The sequence below is a fragment of the Hemicordylus capensis genome, chromosome 6 (assembly GCF_027244095.1).
Source record: "Hemicordylus capensis ecotype Gifberg chromosome 6, rHemCap1.1.pri, whole genome shotgun sequence".
Taxonomy (NCBI): Eukaryota; Metazoa; Chordata; class Lepidosauria; order Squamata; family Cordylidae; genus Hemicordylus; species Hemicordylus capensis.
In genome coordinates, this window is record NC_069662.1 from 38,558,964 (window position 1) to 38,580,533 (window position 21,570).

General features: G+C 47.2%; 1 protein-coding gene across 3 annotated transcripts in view; it reads right to left on the bottom strand.

Moving 5' to 3' along the window:
• The window catches only part of ITGA3 (integrin subunit alpha 3), a 110,487-nt gene that overhangs the window by 3,742 nt on the left and 85,175 nt on the right, over positions 1-21,570 (bottom strand). For 2 of the 3 annotated variants that reach the window (XM_053265318.1, XM_053265320.1), the window contains 9 exons: positions 21,030-21,101; positions 20,507-20,586; positions 18,107-18,184; positions 15,154-15,256; positions 12,173-12,349; positions 10,956-11,069; positions 9,650-9,763; positions 7,403-7,501; positions 5,104-5,229 (listed from right to left, as the gene is read on the bottom strand). In XM_053265318.1, coding sequence (XP_053121293.1) covers positions 5,104-5,229; positions 7,403-7,501; positions 9,650-9,763; positions 10,956-11,069; positions 12,173-12,349; positions 15,154-15,256; positions 18,107-18,184; positions 20,507-20,586; positions 21,030-21,101 — 963 coding nt within the window. Of the gene's footprint in view, positions 1-3,389; positions 3,548-5,103; positions 5,230-7,402; positions 7,502-9,649; positions 9,764-10,955; positions 11,070-12,172; positions 12,350-15,153; positions 15,257-18,106; positions 18,185-20,506; positions 20,587-21,029; positions 21,102-21,570 lie in introns of all 3 variants that reach the window. The other variant, XM_053265319.1, reaches the window with a different exon arrangement.

Sequence of the window (21,570 nt, forward strand, 5' to 3'; positions counted from 1 at the left end):
GCTTCCCACCCTGATTTCAGTTCTGGATCTTTAGCACATCCACAGAGGTTTGTATAGAGATTAATAAAATCAGGAAGCATGTGGAGAAACCGAATAAGCACATGTTTTGCACCCTTCCTCGCAAAACTGGAATTTGGAGTCATCCAATCAAATTAACTGGCAGGAAAGTCAAGATAGATAGGAGAGTGCATTTCTTCATACAATACATAACTGAAGTATGGAATTCAATGCCACAAGATGATGACCACTAGCTGAGGTGGTTCTAAAAGGGAATTAGGCAAAGTCATGGACGAGAAATCTATCGCTGGCTATTAATCATGATGGCTATATAGAACCTCATGTTCAGAGGCAGTATACCTCTGAATATCATTTGGTGGGACAGGCTCTTGACTTAATGCCCTACTTGTAGGTGTCTCAGAGGCATCTGATTGGCTACTGTGGGAAATAGGATGCTCAGCTTGGTGGGCTCCTAGTCTGAATCCTTCAGGACTCTTCTTATGCACAGGTCAACATAGCACGCTTGAGGTCCACCATGTTCTGCATCCTGCACATTAAAACGTTTTCTGATAGTCAACCAACAAAACGGTGACTCAGAAACAAACAAAAAAACCCTTGAGTGAGGATTTACAAAGGCTAGTTATGGTAAGACTACTTTGTGCCGCCTTCAGTGGTGACGAATCAAGTAGATAATGAACTGAATTATCTGATGGGGGTGAGTGCGGAATGACAATGGAAAACCTCAAGTGCTGATTCATCAGATAAAGGTAAATTTGTGCCCTTGAGTCGGGTGTCAACTCCTGGCGACCACAGAGCCATGTGGTTTTCTTTGGTAGACTACAAGAGGGGTTTACCATTGCATCCTCCCACGCAGTGTGAGATGATGCCTTTCAGCAACTTCCTATATCACTGCTGCCCAATAATTCGAACCAGCAACCTCTTTCTTGCTAGGCAAGTCATTTCCCCGCTGTGCCATTAGGTGGCTAATTCATCAGGTGGGGAGATGCAATTCTGAGCATGCAGATTAGCGCTTTCACAAGACTGAGCACTGTGCCAAAGAATTCAGCCCATGCGGCCTTTTCCACCTCAACACCACATTGGAATGGTCATTTGGATTGACCCAGAAAGAACAGAAAGAACAAGAGTAAAAAGAGAAAGAACCCTTGTCATAGAAGTAGGTGACATCCCAGAAGCAACCCAAGAAATATGTTGTTATTGAGGCCTAAGGAAAGAACTTTTGAGTTAGCAACACAAATAGTTAGTTCAGACAGACAGACTGACACCTGGTAGAGAGCCTTAAGTGTGTTTTCAGTGGCATATCACGAGGATACTTGGGGACAGAGGTGCTGCATAGGCTGCTGTACGCTGCAATTGACAGGACTGGCATTCCAAACCTGGAAGCCCAAGTGGGCCCCCAAACGAAAAGATGCACAAGAGCTGATCTGATGTTGGAGAGATGTCAGGATTAGGCTGGTGCTGTATGTAAAGGTAAAGTTGTGCCGTCGAGTCAGTGTCAACTCCTGGCGCCCCAGAGCCCTGTGGTTGTCTTTGGTAGAATACAGGAGGGATTTACCATTGCCATCTCCCACACAGTATGAGATGATGCCTTTCAGCATCTTCCTATACTGCCCGGAAGATGGCAATGGTAAACCTCTCCTATATTCGACCAAAAGAAAACCACAGAGCTCTGTGGGCGCCAGGAGTCAAAATCGACTTGACGGCACACGTTACCTTGACCTACCCTGAAGCTGCTATGAAGGCCAACCTGCACATTGCATTAGCAATTTCATTGGTCCAGATCTGCGTAGTTTTTCTTTTGTAAAGAGGGACTGTGGGGAATAAGAAAGTTTTCATTGGCATCGCTGGGCTGCCGGGGGAAAATACAGGTATAACATCTCCTGTGTCAGATGTGTTTTGGGTTTCACACCTTGAGGCTCCTGGAGTCAGTTGGGGGGCATTGCCCCATGTCTATTTCAAAAGGCTGAAGGGCCTTAATTGCTGCATACTAAACAGATACACATAACACTATGCTGGGGTAAGCAATAAGACTATGCAACATGTTGGATCCGTCAAACACGTTGGGTCCAATATGCCCGCTGTTGTGGATTATCAGAAAGAGTTCTGCCATGACATGAGAGAACCCCAGCAGCTAGAACTCCAACTAAAATTCCTCCTATCGTTTTGGAACTCTGTCACAGTTTCAACATATCTCTTGGACCTCCCCCTTGTCTTTCGGCAGGGAAGGCTGGAATTTAAAAGTTGAGGGGGTGTGTGTGTGAACACAGAGGAGGACATCTGAGGAGGTCCGTCTCCAGTTACCACCAGTACGTCTGGTGGCGACTCAAAGGTGGGCCTTCTCTGTAGCTGCTCCTGGGCTGTGGAATGCACTCCCAGCAGAAATCCGTAATCTGAATTATTTATTGGCCTTTGGGAGCGCCCTTAAGACCTATCTGTTTGGCCTGGCCTTCCAGGGTTTTTACATTGCTTTTAAACTGTAAATATTTGGCCTAGTTTTCCAGGGTTTTAAAACTGTTTTAAATGTTTTAATTGTTTATTGGTTTTATAGGTTTTTATTTTAACTGTTAATTGATTTTAATTGTTTTTATTTTAATGTAAACTGCCCTGAGCCAGTTTTTGGAAGGGCAGTATAGAAATCAAATAAACAAATAAATAAAACAAAACTCGATCATGCAAAAGACAAGTTGCTTCTCGGGCAGGGCAGGGGAAAGACACAGACTGCTGGGAAATTGTTGGATTTCCATTCCGATAGTTGGCCAGGGGTAGGGGTGGGGGCATGTTGGATCCTCCAAACCATTTTTTGTTGGATCAGATCCAACAATTTCCAATGATATCCACTAACAAGTCATCCAGTGACACAGACTTTAACCACTGGGTATTTCTTTCTAAAAAGCAGGCCCCGGGTTCTACGTCAACTCTTCTGTACCCCTCTTCCACCTCCACTTTTTCTGCACAAGATTGGCTTCTTTGTTATGTACTACATCAGGCCTGCTCAACTTAGGCCCCCCCCCAGCTGTTTTTGGACTACAACTCCCATAATCCCCAGCCTCAATGGCCAATAGCCAGGGATTGTGAGAGTTGTAGGCCAACATCTGCGGGAGGGCTGAAGTTGAGCAGCCTTGTAAGCTTTTGTTCAAAAACGATCACCAACTAACAGCCTTTTAGGCTTATGAGAAGGTTCTAAGGACTTGTGTGATGGGCTCCAGGTATCTTCCAAGACCAGTCAGAGTGTCCAAATTCTACTTTCTCTCACTTAACTCTGGACTACAGCTCTCCAAGCCAGGGTCTTCTGAGAAGGATTAAAAAGTGGGAAGGTTGACAGAGACAGTGAATGAGAGAGAGGCCCCTGCCCCATCCACCCCACATCCATTTACCAAGAGACAGGGCAAAGGGGTGGGCAGTGTTCCACCCGAGACAGGAACTAGTAGCTGTCGGTCAGCCGCTTAGTTTCAGATGGCTGGATCTTCATCTTGGCTTTCTGGCCCTTGGCCTCGTACATGGCTCGTGTACTTGCCCGCCGGAAGAAACCACACTATGAGGAAGCAGGGGGCAGAGGTCAGGTGCAGCAGGGACACAGTGTGGGGTGGGATGACGGAAAAACAGCCAGCTCAAATATTCTAGCTCCTAAGGCCTAAAGGGCAGAATTGCAGATGGCCAAGTCTCGTTTCATAGCAAGACACTAAGCATGATATGAGGCTGGTATTGGAGCTTAGTAACTAGTCTAGGTAAAAACTGCAGAACACTTATGGAACTCAGTTATGAAACACTCTTGGTATGATCAAGCTAACCCATATTCTTCTTTTCAGAAAAGGAAGGGAGCGACATAAATTATGTTGTTAAAAACTAGAGCTTTTTCATTTCTTGTTGGAACATCAGGGGCCTTTTACCTACTCCGGAATTTGTTTGCATTTCTCCCTTAAATAAATGCCAGGAAAAGGTCATTTATTTCCCTTTTCTGGAGGCTAATACAAAAAGACGGGCATGCCTTGAATGCACACATTCTCTGATCAACAGGGTAATGTATGAGTTGGCCCTGAGAAACCAATTCACACAGTGATGATTTCTGTAAAGCTTCAGGTATGTGCATGCTTAAATGCTCCAGTTTGAACCCTGCCCCTTGCCAGCAAAGTAAACTGCTCAAGAAATCTCAAGGAACATGTGGGCTGCTGCAATACGAATGCGACAAATATTTATATATACTGCTTTTCAACAAAAGTTCCTAAAGTGGTTTACACAGATATAAATAAATAAATAAATAAATAAAATAAAATGTCTCGCTGTCCCCAAAGTGTTCACAATCTTAAAAAAGAAAGAAAGAAAGAAAACATATGATAGACATCAACAACAGCCACTAGAGAGATGCTGTGCTGGGGATGGATAGGGCCAGTTGCTCTCCCCCTGCTAAATAAAGAGAATCGCCACTTTTAAAGTGCCTCTTTGCTCAGTTAGCAGGGGACAGTATACAGACCCTGTGACTGAAATCTAGCATCTATTCCCAGATCAGATACCAAAGAGCTCAAGGATATTAAGAAGCTATTTAGATCTGAATGATCTATTCAACTGGTTTCTCCATGGTACAGAATGAGGGTACCGAATACTCTGCTGATGCACTGAGCTGCTCTTTGGTGATACTCCAACATTAAATGCCTGAGCAAAATGCCAATACCAGAGTCACGCCCCTGCTCGGAGCCGATTACCTAGCTACCGATTAAAAGATGAGGGGTTACTTCCGCCTGGCCCATTTTAAACTGCCCTGACCGGTTCTGCTGTGGCCTGATGCATGGATGTTTTGTTCTCAAGAAGGACCAGCCCAATCATTGGCCAATCTAGGTATTTATGTCAGCTCCAGAGATACCCCTCAGGCAGCCAGCTCTGCCAGCAGATCGCAAACAATCCTATCCTTTGCCCTGCTGCAGCCCTAGGTCAACAGGAGCTGCTGGCAGCTTTGCAGAAGCATCTGCCTGCAGCCAATGATGCAATCAACATTTACGAAGCACCTGAAGCCAGGGCAAAGAGAGAAAAGCATAGCTGGCACACCCGCCATCCCCTTCCCCTGATTTATCCGGTTTCACATTCTTCTCTTCTCACCTTCCACAGCAGTAAGACGATGAGCCCCAAAAGCAGAAGTCCAGCAGCAGCAGCAACCAACACCAGCCACAGCTCAATCTCAGCCGGCTGCTCATCGCTCAGCTCGGAATCTATGTCCACATAGAACTGAACACACAGGAAAAGGGGAAACGGTGATGCCGTGTGCATGAGAAAAAGCCGGAAGGAGAGGTAGATGGCTTAGAACCGGGGTCAGAGGTGCATTTAGATAATTTTGGAGCCTGCACCTAAAAGCCTTTGGAGGCCCCCCTCCCCTGCAAATTAAGCATCATCATGCTCTGCCAGGTGACTGCACCACCTGGGACAGACTAAAGAGGATTTGGGGGGCCCCAGGGGCTGTGGAGGCCCTGGACTTCAGCCCCAAAGTTAATCCCCTAAGCCGGGGTTCTCAAACTTGGGTCCCTAGATAGGGATGGACTACCACTCCCACCAGCTCCAGGGGGTGATGGGAGTTGTAGTCCGACATTTGTGGGGGGGATTCACATTTTGAGAACCACTAGCTTAGGGGATTGACAGTGTGCAAGTACCCCTCTCCAGAGAACTGGAAGCAGCATAAGCTACAGACACATGATCACATACAGGGTTACATGCTGCCTTGTGCACAAACTTAATCAGAATACAGCTTGGCATTTATATTGCCCCTTTTCCAAAGTGCACAGAATGTGTCACTGACATCCTTACAAGCACATTGAAAAGTAGGTCAGTATTATTATCTCCGAATTGCAGTGTTGGGGTCGTGGTTTTGTGGCGGGGTGCGGAGGGGCACAGCTCGAAGCGAGGGAAAGGTATCCTGAATCAGAGAGATCGCAGCTTGCCTAAGAAGGCTCCCAAACAAGCTAATGGCTGAAGCAAATGATTGAACCAGAGACTTTTGCACATTTAGCAAAGCAGTGCACTCTGCAGAAATGAGCTTCCAAATGTAGCTTGTATTGGGTTCAACGCCCCATCTCCACCAAGTCCCAGCTCAAGCTTCCCCGGCAATAGAGGGTTAATGACTTCACCCCACACTACACCTAGGTTCGTGAGGGGAGCGTGGGGGCATAAAAAAATAAGTTAGATTTACCAGATTAACAAATTAGATATAAATCGTGCCAGTCTGATAGGTATGTCAGACCCGATATGCCCTCTGTAGGATATTATCGGATGGAGTTCGGACACGACACGACAGCAGGAAGCCTTAGTATCGGAATGTCCGACTGAGCTCCCACTGTCAGTGCAGAAATCCATCAGCGTCCGAGCACCCCTGCTGGGCCCAATAGAAGCTGCCCTGCCCCACCCTCTCCCCCCTCTTACTGAGGTTGGCATGGGGGCCAGGGGATAGCAAGCACAATGTCCTCTTCGCTCCTGCAGACCACTGGAGACAGTCACTGCAGCTGCTTGCCTTTCACTGCAGCTTCTGCTTTAAAATGTCTCCCTTGCATTCTTTTAGGTCCCAAGCGGCACAGTGGATTGTGGGATTTGGGATTCTTTTCAGGGGCACAGCCATGCAGAGCTGCACCAAGGTAATTTGGGAGCCTGGACCTCAAGGCCTTTGGAGCCCGCCCCCCCTGTCCGCTGAAACTTAAGCACCATTTTTTTAACACGTAGGTTCTTGAGGGCACAAACCACACCACCCAGGACAGACTAGAGACAATTTGGGGGGCCCCAAAGGGTGTTGAGGCCCTGGACTTCGGCCCCAAAGTCCAGGTGTAAGAGTGCCTCTGCAGCCATATCTCCAGTGCTCCGTAAGAACAAAAAGCTGTGTCCCTTGGCACCCCCCCCCACCGCAGTCCCTGGTAAGGGAGGGGGACAGAGAGAGGGCAGGAAAGGGTGGGGGAGCCAATAAAACAGTGGTGAAATTTCAGGGTTTCAGCTCAGGCCAATTAAACAGTTGGGGGGGCCACCAGGGTGGCTCCAGAGGGCAGACATGGGTGGGCAAGTGCCCCCTCCCAGACAATAGCCTCCCCTCACTTTTCTATTTCAGAAATCTAATATGTGGATGTGGCTCTCCCACCCATAAATGCACTTTGCCCCTTCTGTGCCCACTCCCCATTTTTTCTGGTGCTGCCACTGCCATGTTGGCCCATTCCGACAACTTTCCAGTTAGATCGGGTCAGGTCTACATAGGCCTTCTAGATATCCAAAAGAATTGGTAGAGTTTGCTCATCCCTAATTACGGAGGTTTAAATCATAGGGGAGGGAGGAGCTCCAAAGCTGAGAATAACTTGCACTGGGGCTAGTAGCAGGCTGGACTCCGTGATTTTCGGGAGTTGCCTCATCTTTTGAATTGGATTTCACTCACCCCCACAGTGTGGTTTTTCATGTTGATGGTGGAACTATTTGTCCTGAGGAACAGTGTAGCTTGCCCATCCACCTTCACACGGTCAAAGTTGTTGTAATCCTACATTTCCACAGGGATGGACAGAAAAGGGTGTGAGGAGCAGCATTAACTTCTTTCCAACAGCCTCCCACCCTTTGAATTATAAGCATATGAAGAGGTCAAATGTTGCATCACAGCAGAGGTCCATCTAGTCCAGTGTTTCTCGACATTTTTGGAGTCATGGACTGGTACATTATTCGTGCACAGTTTCCCGCACAAGCTGTTAGCAAGGGGGTCGCCCCCCTCGCCCCCAGCCCCAGGCACCCCCAAAAAAACAATTTTAGGCAGCTCTCCGGAGCTTATATCCAGGCACTCCTCGCTCCTGGATAATGTTCATTTCAAGGAAATGAATGTTATCCAGCAGCAAGAACTGACTGGAAATGAGCTCCAGAGAGCTCCCGGTGGCTTGAAATTGGGTTTTTTTGGGGTGTGTGTGTTTTTTTTTAATTAGTGATGCCTCATGGACCGGTACCCAATGCCTCGCGAACCAGCACTGGTCTGTGGACCGTTGGTTGAGAAACACTGATCTAGTACAATATGGTCTACTCCGACTTGCTACATCCCTCCTTAGCTTCAAGCAGTGGTTTCCACACAACCCTATCACCTGGAATACTTTCACTGGAGATACCAGGGACTGAACCTGGAACCTTCTACATGCAAAGCATTAATTCTGCCATGGAGCTATGAACCTTTCCCAGTTTTGGGGCATAGCTCTTAATGGTAGAAACCACCGTGCCTATGTTAATAATCCACAAAAATGTAAAAGTTGCATAAATTATGAGGGCAAAGCGGCGGGGGTTGGGGGGATCAATGTTTTCATTTTATTATGTTAAGAGAAGTTTTAGGAGTGTCTAAAATATCTGCAAATGTTTATTTTATTTTTGTGCAGCAGTTAGGGGAAGTACCCTGTCAGGACCAAGTTCAGTCCCAGAGAAAAATGTAAGTAAAACCAAGCTACCTTGAGACTATCCTACAGGTAAAGAAGAAAATCATATATTTAGAAAGATAGGTGGAAAGTCATATGTTCAAGCAAGTTTAATACTTATACATGACGGGTAGATGACTTTTGGCGCAGAGGGGAAGTAGCTTGCCTAGGGAGCAAGAGGTTGCTGGTTCGAATCCCTGCTGGTATGTTTCCCAGACTATGGGAAACACCTATATCGGGCAGCAGTGGTATAGGAAGGTTCCGAAAGGCATCATCTCATACTGGGCAAGAGATGGCAATGGTAAACCCCTGCTATATTTTACCAAAGAAAACCACATGGCTCTGTGGTCGCCAGAGTCGACACTGACTCAGCGGCACAACTTTACTTTAGTTGACTTTGCAAAGGAACATTTCTCTAAAATTCACCATTCTTTGTTGTAAAAAAGTTTGCAAGAAAGGAGGTTTTAAAAAAAGTTTTGTCTTCAAATTCCTAATTTTTCAAGCTAAGAAAATTCACAGTAGAAAATTTTACAGTTTGCTCTAGGTAGCATGGCTTGTCATTTCCATCCATCTTATTTGTTTGTTTGTTTTATTATTTCTCTGTGTAAACCGCCCTGAGCCATTTTTGGAAGGGCGGTATAGAAATCGAATAAATAATAATAAATAATAATAATTTTACAGCCTGAATATCAAGATGTCCAGTTTCTGGAGGTAAAATCCCTTGAAGGCATATCCAAACCAGATATACTGGTCCCTCTTTCTCCTGGATCTGTTCTTCATGCATCTCCTGTACATCTGTACACATCTGCATGGAAGAGCTAAGATCCATCCTTTCCTGTATGGGGACCGAATATTTCTGCTGTTAAATGCAGGAGTTAAGTGACTGGATTTCAAGCAGCACCTAACCAGCACCCAGTGGGGCAGCACTTCCCTGCTTGAAACAGCTCATTGCCACAGTCACAGTCAGACGCAGGCATGGCCTGCTTGCCTTGCTTGAAATGGAATCAGTGCAGCCTTAATCAGGGCACAACTCAGAATGGGAAACAGACTGCATCAGTCAATGACCTAATGGCCTTTGGTTATTGTGGCTAGGGATGGTGGGAGTTGTAGTCAAACTTAATCTGGGGACCCAAGTTCGAGAACCCCTGCTGTACTGTGTTCTGAGGCATATCTTATAATAAAAAGGGGAAGGGCTGGTGGACATGTACCTTTAAACCAGAGCCAAGGGGTGAGATACCACTTACTTCAATGAAAGTGCTGTTCCAGACCCGGGCTCGGACGATCACACGTGTAGAGGATCCAGCGTCCCATAGCGGGCACTCAAACCAGATGCAGCGAGACGTTCCTTTCGAACAGCTCTGGGGTCAAAGGGAATTATAGGAGAATTACTGAAAATTAAGTGAGAGGGCTTCCCCGCCCATGCAATTTGTGGAAGCTGAAGAACTGTTGACTTCTTCTTCTTCTTCTTTTTGAAGTGATGCTAATGCGATTTAAGGGCTAGGAGATGGTGAAGAGAAGCATGTTGACAATTCTTCAAAATGTGGGTGAGACCAGTTCAGTGGTAAAAACATTGCCCAAGTCCTCCCCTTCCAAATCAGTTCAGAGCCTAACATTTTGTTGCCTGCCACAGCCAGGACTCCTGCATGATCAGTCTTCCCCAGTCTCTGTATGCTCCTCCACTTGACTACAGACTGCTTTAGGGATGTGCTGAAATGCGAACCGACGGTCCAAATCCTGTGCACCTCCCTTTAAAACTGAGGGCTTACACAGCCCCTTTAAAGCAGAGGAGAGCAAGTCCGTACCTGCTCCTCCTCTGCTCACCACCATTGCCACCATCCTGGTGCTCCCCCCAGCTATGCCTGTGCTCTGGTGGGACAACTCCCAGCTTTAGGGATGGCAGCGAGTGGAGGGGGAGCAGGTTCTCCTCCGCTTTAAAGGGGCTGTGTAAGCCCTAAATTTTAAAGAGAGGTGCCCGCGATTCAGACAGCCAAATTGTGTTTCGGCACATCCTTAGACTGCTTCCAAGAATCACACGTTCAGCTACTACACAGGAACATAGGAAGCTGCCTTATACTGAGTCAGACCATTGGTCCATCTAGTTTAGTATTGTCTACACCAGGGATTCTCAACGTTGGGTCCCCAGATGTTATTGGACTTCAACTCCCATAATCCCCAACCAAAGGCCACTGGGGCTGGGGATTATGGGAGTTGAAATCCAATAACTCCTGGTGGCCCAACATTGAGAATCCCTGGTCTACACTGACTGGCAGTGACTCTCCAAGGTTTCAGACAAGAGTCTTTCCCAAGACCTAAATGGAAATGCCAGGGATGGAAATGCTTGGGACTTTCTACAGGCCCAGCAGATGTTCTACCACTGTGCTACACCTGTGTGACCCACAGAACTTTCCCAGCTAGATGTGGAAATTTTGTTCCATTTTGTCTTCAGGAAGCCAAGTCCCGGACCTCTCTCCAAGGCAACAGCTATCAACAGTTCTTGAGGCTAGGCTCCTGAGCAGAAGCAGAAGTTACGAAGCGCAGCAACATGCTCACCAGTGACGTTTCTGACTTGGCTTTCTTTGAAGCTGCCAAGGTGACAGGAAGCTCAGCGTCTGGAGATGCCGCCAGTTCGCGCTTCCTCCGTCTCGAGGTGCTGCTACTGTCGAGCTGGAAAGAGAGAAGAACTGGTCATATTTCCCTTCCTGAAATGATACATGTTGCAGAAGACTATAAAGGTACAGAAGGGAACAGGGAATAACTCTCAGCCCAAGGTACACAAGAAACCGCCTTCTATGGATCATCCATCCATCTAGCTAGCTCAGTATTGTCTGTGCTGAGAGGCAGTGGCTCTCCGGGGTTTCAGACAGGAATCTTTTCCAGCCCTACCTGGAGATGCCACCAGGGACTGAACCCGGGACCTGGCTCATTCAAAGCAGATGCTCAACCACTGTGCTGTGGCCCCGTCCCCAAGGCAGAGGGCTACTTCCTAGAACCTTTGAGTCTGAACTGACCTGAGCTGAGGGCAGCCATTGAGTCGGGGATCTTTCCCAGCCCTACTTTGAAATGCCAAAAGTCAAGCTGGGACCTTTTGCATACAAAGCACATGCTCTACCACTGAGTTATGTCTCGGGATGTATTGTGGCTGGGGATGATGGGAGCTGTAGTCCAACTATAGCTGGAGAGCCTTAGGCTGGCCACTCTGGACTCAAAACAAGAAGGGGAAGAGAATGGAGATCAAGACAGCTCATGACATTTTGCTACCTGGAAGAGAACACCAAATGGCACTCTCTCCCTCCCCTCTCCTTTCCTATTAGGAAGAGAAGAGAAAAAGCAGTGGGGTGTCCTTTCGCTCTCCAAGGTTTCAGACAAGAGTCTTTCCCAAGACCTAAATGGAAATGCCAGGGATGGAAATGCTTGGGACTTTCTACAGGCCCAGCAGATGTTCTACCACTGTGCTACACCTGTGTGACCCACAGAACTTTCCCTGCTAGATGTGGCAATTTTGTTCCATTTTGTCTTCAGGAAGCCAAGTCCCAGACCTCTCTCCAAGGCAACAGCTATCAACAGTTCTTGAGGCTAGGCTCCTGAGCAGAAGCAGAAGTTACGAAGCGTAACTTCCTTGACAGGCCATCCGTGGAGAAGGGTTGTGCTGGGTGGGCTTCCATGCCGTCCATGAAAGCTGACCCACAAACTACCCCCAGCTGAAGCAGACTGTTCCACTCTGCTTCACAGCAGGGCTGGCCCTAGATGGAGGTGGAGAGCAAACTCACTGTGAGGTTGAGGTAGTTGATGACCTGCCCGGGGGGTTCACAGCGCCAGGTCTTATTCCCTTGGACCAGAATTTCCGTAGGATACAGCAGCCATTTCCCATTGCTGACTTCATAAGGCCATTCAAAGCCCAACACAATTGTTCCCAGGGAATCCAAAGGTTCACCCTTTTGGGTCACCTAAAGGGCAAGATGGAAAATGGATTGAGGTCATTAAAAGGTGGGGGAAATAACATAGACAACTAAAATGACTGGGGAGCAGGTCACCTTCATTCCAGCAGAAGACTGGATAGAAGTTTAGAAAACTTCTTCATCTTTATTGGTGCAAGGGGGGGGGGAACGATTTACTCTCTCCAGATACAGTACAAAATGCAGGCCGATCAAGTGAAACTGAGAATCAGCAGGATCAAGACAAAAACTGACAAACCCTCCATATAATTCACAATTAATCGATCTGCAAAGCTCATTGTAACAGGGTATTGGGATAGCTGTTGGTATAAATGCCTTGAAATGAGGCAGGGCTTGTACCTGTTCCTTCCAGGCAAGTAGGTTACTAGATTCAATCCTCCTTGCATCATTTAAAAAAAAAAAAAAACTTTTCCAATAATCACTCATTATGGAAAGAAAATGTGACACACAAATAGAGGCAGGTCTCACGATCAACGAGACCCACCTCCAGAGGGTTTGCAGGGAGAGCGGGCTAAGCCGCTCTAACCAATAACCCAGAGAGCTAAGCCCGCTGTCCCCGCAGACGAGCAGTCAGCCTGCTCCGGCCAGCCAAACCGGCCACCCACACGACTGCGGGGGCTGGGGGGATCAGGGGCTGCGCGGCCCACGGAAGCTCCAGCATGCCCTGCGTGAGTGCGCAGGGCATGCTGGAGAGACCCCCGAGCCGGAAGGCTGCTTTTAAGCCTCCCGGTCGGGGGGTTTATTTGTGAGCTGCTGCGGCACTCAACTCACGATCGTAGAGCCCGGGTTAGCAGAGAGTAGTAGTGTGCATGGTTCGGTTCGGGCACACTGTTAAAGCCCTCCGGACCAGTTCGGAAGTCCGGCGGTCCGGAGGTTCAGATGGGCGGAGGACTGTTACTTTAAGCGGGGTGGTGGTAGTACTTCCCCCCCCCCGCTGCTCTTCCCCCTCTGGTGCTGGTCCTTTTAAAAATCTTCTTGGGGCGGCAGAGTTCCTCCCTGCCGCCCCTGCCCCCGTTGTTGTTCCTTAAGGGTTAAAGAGACTAGAGCTAGCAACCCCCCCCCCCCCGCTTAATGTAACAGTCCCCCCCGTGCCGGACCAGGGGGGACTCTGGACCGTGCACACCCCTAGCAGAGAGCTCGCTCCGCTAATCTGGGCTTAGGGGAGGGTTACTTAAGCGGCTTAACCACTCACCTGCAAGCCCGGTGGTTCTCACAGTCAGGCGAAATCGGGCTAGGCTAAGTCCGCTCTCGGGCTAGGCCCGATTTTGCCTGATCGTGGGAATAGCCTCAATGCTTCATGCTTCTTTCCCCTAACTTCTTCCTTTAAGTAATCTCAGGAGACTGCCTTAAGCACTGCTAACTGGAGTAAACTGGGCAAAGAGGCACCTGATTCTCTTTATTTAGCAGCGGGAGAGTAACTGGCCCTATCCACCCTCAGCACAGCATCCCTCCAGTGACTGTTGCTGGTGTCTATCTTATGTTTCTTTTTAGACTGTGAGCCCTTTGGGGACAGGAAGCCATCTTATTTATTTGTTTGTTATTTCTCTATGTAAACGGCTTTGAAAACTTTTGTTGAAAAGCGGTATATAAATATTTTTTATTGTTGTTAAGCAGAGTCCTGGCTTAACCCATTCCTCTTCAGCCATTTTTCTGTTCAAAATGCCCCCCCCAGCTGCTTTTCCCAAATTGCACCCCCTCTACCCCACCCCTGCACAGTGAAAGAATATAGCTACCACTATCTTTTCCCCTGCAGGGGGAAAAGCAGCTGGGGACAGAACAAAGCAATGGCGGGGAAGGGTGACACAATTCCTCTACACACAAACAGCCAAACACACACACAAAACTCCGGCCACTGCTTGGTTCAATACCGCTTTTGGTTTTAAGAAAAAGCCTGGGAATGGGGTAGAAAGATACATTCAACCATACATCACATATAGGGCAGGTTCGGGCAACCTGCTGCAAGTACGTAGAGGGGAAGTAGTGGTTCCAGGCAGGTGCACACTCCCCACCACCCGTGTTGGAACCCGCCAATGTTGGGTGGAGAACGTCAGGTCCCCTTCAACCTCCTGATATTTGTAACCAACACCTGAAGTTAGGCAGAGAAGGTCGGGAAGTGGCGGGGGGAGGGGACTTGACATTCTCCAACTAACATTGGCGGGTTCCAATGACCTAGCGTGCACTCACCGGGAACCACCACTTCCCTTCTACCTACTTGCAGCAGTTTCAGGCTGAAGCGGGTGCTGGTTCTTAAAATCTGCCTGTTCATCAGGCTTAGGAATATGCAGACTGCTCCCTGTTACAGGAGTACAAGCAGAGTAGAAACATCTTAGTCAAACAAGTTCAAGACCCAAGAGTAATCTTGAAGAGCCTAATTTAAAAGTTTTGTTGGCATTTCTGCACTTGAGCAGTGTTGGTTTCAATTACTTAGGGGGTCTTCTCATTAATTTAGGATACAAAATGGAAGGGCAAAGGTCTTTTTAAGTATTTTTCATAACAGTTGGAACAGAGAGAGAGAGAGAGAGAAATTTTTTGGCAAGAATTCTGTGTTTACTTGTTCTCAGCTTCCATATAAGTGGTGGGTAGAGGGAATTTTTCATTTGCACATCAAGCTTTAGTTAGTTAATTATCCTGCTTACAAGATTAGAACTTGTGCCCTAGATGCTTTCAATAGAAGCAGCCAGTGACCCAGAGGAAGCTCAGATAAGGTAAAGAAACCCAAACACATTTTTGACCACGTAAGCTCAGAGCCCAGCAGTCTCTGATGAAGTAGCCTCACCTCTCAAGACATCCCTTACCTTGAAGCCAATTTGGATGGGACTGCCCACATCAGCTTCACTTTTCATCGCTGACTCACCCATGACTGTCCCACTAAAATATGACTGGAGCCTCCGTTGGGTTCTGCAATACAGCCAGAGTTGAGAAAGATGGAGAATTGTCAAGGTTAAAAGACAGGCCAGAGTAACAACTTGGGTGATTAAGTTTGAGAAGAGAGGGGCTTTAGCTCAGTGGTGGAGCATCTGCTTTACATGCAGATAGTCCTTCATTCAATCCCTGGCATCTCCAGGTAGGGCTGGCAAAGACCCCTACCTGCAATCCTGCATTGCTGCCAGCACACAGCGCAGGCAATGCCAAGCTCGATGGGCCAAAGCTCTGACTCAGTATAAGGCAGCTTCCTATGAGTTACAAGTCCCTCATTAGATCTTTTTGGGAACATCCTTCATCATATCAGTGAATGCCTGGTAAGAAGCCTACCAGAATTTCTGTTTTAATCCTGCTTGACTAGAACAACTTCTGTCCCAAGGAATTCTGGGCACTCAAGTTATATACATAAATTCAGTTAAGGTCTAAGGGGTCTCTTAATGAAGTCTCTTAATGAAGACCTTCCAGTATACATCTATAATATAAAGCTGCTCGGGCTTCACTCACTGATATAAAACACCTAGACCAAACCAAAAAAAGACAGAAGCATGCAGTTTTCATAGGTAGGTTCCAGACCTGTCTAGACTACAAACAAACAAACAAACAAACAAACAACCCAAAATCTCAGAAAAATTCATTGTTTTCCTGGAAAATGTGGGAAAGCTCTCCCTTTGAAAAGCATGGTGAATGAGACCTCATAGAGTTTGGAAAAGCTTAGAGTCACAGACAGATAAGAGGTTAAGCTGCGTGCAAACTGCAAGCCCTCACTGACATGAAACTCACAGACCAAACCATGAAAGATAGAAACACACCATTTTCTCAGGTAGGTTCCAGACTTTAACCAGATGACCTAAAAAACTCCAAAACTCCAGAAAAACATCATACTGACTACTTCATTTTCAGCAGTGGCCAAACAGATGACAAGGGTGAGTTCAGAAGCAGGGGCGTATCTAGGGGTAGGGCAGGCAGGGCACGTGCCCCGGGCGCCACTTGAAGGGGGGCGCCATTTTGTAAAATTAATTATTTTTTTAAAATGGCTGCCAAAACCAAAATGGCCACCGTGCATGCTCAAATGGCCTCTGTGAGGCTCTAGGTCATGCCAGGCTTTGCAGAGGCCATTTAAGCATGCATGGTGGCCATTTTGTTTTCAGTGGCCTTTTTTTTTAAAAAAAAAAGATTATTTTTAAAAACGGCCACTGCACATGCTCAAATGGTCCCTGCGAGGCCCTAGAGGCCAGCGGGGTGAGGGGGAATCTTTGCAACCCCCCCCCCAGCCTTTAGGAAGCCCCCCGAAGGGGCTACGAGTAATAATAATAATAATATATAATATAAGTCACTGTACACATATTCAGATTGGCACTATGTACAGAGAATCAGGGCTTGTGAATACAGAGCTGATGCTTATGAGCTAGGATTGTGTTCATTTGCTCTTACTTTGCTTCTTGTGATAAGTGAGTTAAATGTGATGTCTTGCTAATATGGCTATTAATGGTGAGTTTGTCTTTGAATCCGTGTGAAACCCTTAATATTAAGGCCCACTGGGAGTTTCTTGCTTTCTTTCTCTCATTTTAACTGTCTTTCTGAAAGACTAGAATATATTCCAAGCAGTGACACAGTTTACTTTACAGAGTATATGGGAAGAGTCAAATTCTCCATTGATTTTTAAAACTTATGTAATGGTGATGCTACAATGCATAGTAGAGAATTAGACAGGCACTTCTGTTTAGTTTTCCAGGTACACCTCCACACAGTATTTGGGTATTTCATGAGCCCCCACATACTGAAATTTGTAGTTTTCCAGCATTTTTTGGTCTGGCTACGTCCACTGCTAAATAGTTTTTGAAATATTAAAAGATTAACGAGCTTGACTTGTATTTTTCAGCTGATATTATGGTAAAGTTATCTGAAAGATGGGTGTCAGATGCTTGGACAGGGGGTGCAATTTCAGTGCTTGCCCTAGGCGCTTTTTTTCCTAGATACGCCTCTGTTCAGAAGCACATCCATTCTCTGGACTGGGGCTTATTTTTTTTATACATGTACATTTCCAAGATTTGTATTCTGCCTTTTTGTATAGAACTCTACTAAAAGTGGCTTACAAAAAAACAAAAAAACAAAACAACTTAAAAGACACAAAAAGGTATGTAAAAGCAGCATTCACAACAGTACATACATACATACATACGCACAATGTCCTGAAAAGACCACTGGAATAGCACTGTCCTCATTGCACATGTAAAAGTGAGCTGTGATGGGACATAGGAAGCTGCCTTATACCGAGTCAGACTATGGACCATCTAGCTCAGTATTGTCTTCACAGACTGGCAGCGGCTTCTCCAAGGTTGCAGGCAGGAGTCTCTCCTAGCCCTATCTTGGAGATGCCAGGGAGGGAACTTGGAACCTTCTGCATGCAAGCATGCAGGTGCTCTTTCCAGACTAGCCCAATCCCCTAAGGGGAATATCTTACTGTGTTCACATGTGGTCTCCCATTCAAAAGCACACCAGGGGGACTCTGATTAGCAAGAGACAATTCATGCCTGCTACCACAAGCCCAGCTCTCCTCCAGGAGATCTGTCAAAGTACCACACATCATGCTTTAGCACATGGGTGGCAGACCTGAGGTTCTCCAGCTGTTGCTGGACTACAACTCCAATCACTGACAATCACAATCAATTACAGCTGGGGATAATGGGAGTCGTAGTCCAACTGGAGAGCCTCAGGCTGGCTACCCCTGCTTCATCATCTCATTTTGTGTGGCAGTGAAAACGCCTTTCTCCTTAAAAAAATAAACAAACAAACAAACCACAGATTGATACTTCAGTCGATACGCACATGGTCAGAGACGCTTCCACGGTATAATCCACCATCAGGACTGCTGATACTGGCATCAGATTTTCTTGGTAGCTGATCCTGTCAGAGACACAATATTGAGAGGGTCAGTTTGGGCCTCCAAAGCCAATTTCTGAAGTTACCCCAATGATATGGCAACAGCAACGGCGTTGCTCCTTCCCATAGTATGCAAGAAGCCCCACAGGGCATGCAGTGACCCCTCCCCATGCCAGGATCAACCCTTGGAAAACTGGGTTCATGCTGGCCTGGGGGAAAGTGGCAGTGCAGGCTCTTCCCATGTGGTCTCAGGGTTCTCATTCCTGATGGCATGGAAAGAAGCATGGTCCACAGGCACTCATCCTACCAATGTAACATAATAGGGAGACACGAAGTTGCCTTGTACCTAATCAGACCATTGTCCCATCTAGGTCAACATTGCCTGCATGGACTGGCAGCAGTTTTCCAGACTTCATAGGTGCATCTCCAGCCCTACCTGGAGATACCAAGAGACTGAACCTGGGACCTTCTGCATGAAAAACATGGGTGCCACCACTGAGCTACAGCAGCTCCTACAGAAAAGAGAGCTGGTCTGGGTGGTAGCGAGCATGAATTGTCCCCTCTGCTAAGCAGGGTCTGCCCTGGTTGGCATTTGAATGGGAGACTACATGTCTGATGCACTGCAAGATGTTCCCCTTAGGGGATGGAGCCGCTCTGGGAAGAACATCTGAATGCTTGCATACCGAAGGTCCCAAGTTTCCTCTCTGGCATCTCCAGATAGGGCTGAGGGAGATTCCTGCCTGCAACCTTGGAGAAGCCGTTACCAGCCTGTGCAAACAATACTGAGCTAGGTGGCCCAATGGTCTGACTTGGTATATGTTCCTATCTCCCCTCCAAAATCGGGTGAAATTCAACTGGAGCAGTTCCATGTTGGCAGATGGAACACAATTTTAAAAGCTGCAAGCCTCCCACAACCCTAAGCCTTATCCTCTTCTACACACACAGCAAGTTCTGCAGGTGAGGTGGTAGAATGGAATGTACCACTTTACAACACAGGTGAAAAATACAGTTTTTGAATGTTTCCTCTTCGACAAGAAAATCTTGATGAAAACAGAAAAGTAGTACAGCAGGGTAAAGGCCAGACTGGAAGTTTTCTCCTCAATATGCTACTTTTCTTTCTGCAGCAAGGTAGCTTACAGGCTAGATTCAAGGTGCTGGTATTGACCTTTAAAGCCCTACACGGCTTGGGGCCGGGGTACTCGTTGGACTGCATTTGCCCATATAAATTTGCCAGGGCCCTCCGCTCATCTTCTCAGGCCCTGCTCATGACCCCGCCACTAACAAGAGATCCGGTTGGCAGGGACTAGAGACAGAGCCTTTTCGGTTGTGGCCCCTTGGCTTTGGAACGCCCTCCCTGAAGAGCTTCGCCATGCTCCCTCCCTCAGTGTTTTTAAAAAACTTCTTAAAATGCACCTTTTTAAGGAGGCTTTTTAATGTTCCATTATTATTTTGTTATATCTGGTAGGTTCTTTAGCTTTTTATAATTTTCAGTTTTCATTTGAACCCAATAAGGATTGTGGTTTTTAATCTGACTTTAAAAAAAATTAGTTAATTTTATTACTTGTATTGTATTTGTGTCTATCTTGTTGTTGTGAGCTGCTCTGAGCAGTAGTGCACTGGAGGGGTGGGGTAGAAATATTGTTAATAAATAAATAAATAAATAAATACAGGAAAGGGTTTCCCAAAGTGGTATCCCTCACCACACCAGAATGCTGAAGTGGTACATTCCATTCCTCCACCACAATATTCTGCTACTTCATTTTTAGAGGTGTGCATGAACTGGTCCGGAGGCCATGTAAGAGGCCTCCGGACCGGTCCGGAGCCAGACCGGTCCAGCAGTCCGGCACCGAGGGGGGGTCTCCCTTTAAGGGCGGGGGGGTAGAACTTACCCCTCCCACCACTCTTCCCCCTCCGGCGCTGTAGCATAAAGTGAAGTTTTTTGGGGCGGCAGCGTTCCTCGCTGCCGCACCTGCCCCCGTAGTCGTTAGTAAAGGCTTCGCAAGAGCACCCTTAGAGCAGCATGCATGTGCGTGCGGCGGCTAGGTGTTTTCTTTGTTCGCTCACCCAGCAAGGGAGAGAACGAAGAGAGCACTCAGCCCACAATGAAGCCGGCTGGGAATGGGGTTGGCTGGAGCTCGTGGGGAGGGGAAGGGAGCCAGCCAGGAGGCTCAGGTTCTTTGAACCCATCTGCTCAATTATAGCTCCTCCCCTGCCTCGACACTAGCATCAGAGCAACCCCGCGGAGCTGTCCAGGTGCCCACAGCCAGGTAAGCAACTGATCAGATTTCCCGATACTCTCCCCATTTCCAGCCACAACTTCCTAGTTAGAGGGGAATAAAGACTCACGTGGAAGGCTCCACCTGGACGGTGACATCCTGGGTGTTCAGAGTAATTCCAATAACTTCAAATGTGATAGTCAGCTCTGCCTGGAAAGGAAGCAATATTGCACAGCCTGGTTAAGCAGCATGCTTTTGCTGTACGAGGCAGAAGCAAACCAAAGAGCCAGCATTTCAGGGCTGCCTCTCTGACACACACACACACACACACACACACACACACACACACACACACACCCTCTGATACTCCTCAATCAACCATACAAAGAAAAAGTCTAAACAGAAGCATTAGCCTGGGCTAATAAGGCCCATTATAATAATATATATAATAATGGCACCTCTGTGAATACCTGGTAAAGATTCTGTAAGCAGAACCTGAATGCCCAGAGGTCACCAGGGGATGCCAAGGCAATGGGCAGAGTTTGAGTTTATGTATGTCTCCCACTGAACTGGATCCCATGGATGGGTAGACCACAATGGAACCCTGGGGACTCAATGGCCCCTTAGAAGTGTCCATGCCAGAAATTACTCACCCGCTGCTTCTTCTTGAAGGGGTTGCCTAGTTCACACATCACCGTCTTTTCCTCAAATCTGCAAGCCCCACTCTGGAGAGCGTAAAAAGGAAAGACCCCTTCAGTCTGGCTGACTATTGATTCCTTCCTTCATTTATATATCTGTAGCCAACTAATGGTGCAGCAGGGAAATGACTTGACTTTCGAGCCAGAGGTTGCTGGTTCGAATCCTTGCCGGTATGTTTCCTAGACTATGGGAAACACCTATATCAGGCAGCAGCGATATAGGAAGATGCGGAAAAGCATCATCGCATGATGTGCGGGAGATGCCAATGGTAACCCCCCACCCCTGTAGTCTACCAAAGACAACCACAGGGCTGTGGTCACCAGGAGTCGACACCGACTCGACGGCACACTTTACCTTACTTAAATACTTTTAATAAAGAGAATCGGTACAAAGTAGTGGGTAGTGAGTTGCTTTAGGACTGAGGAGAGCCTGGTTCAAATCCCCTTTCAGACATTGGGTAGCCTTGGGGAATTACTACCTCCTAGTCACTGGATG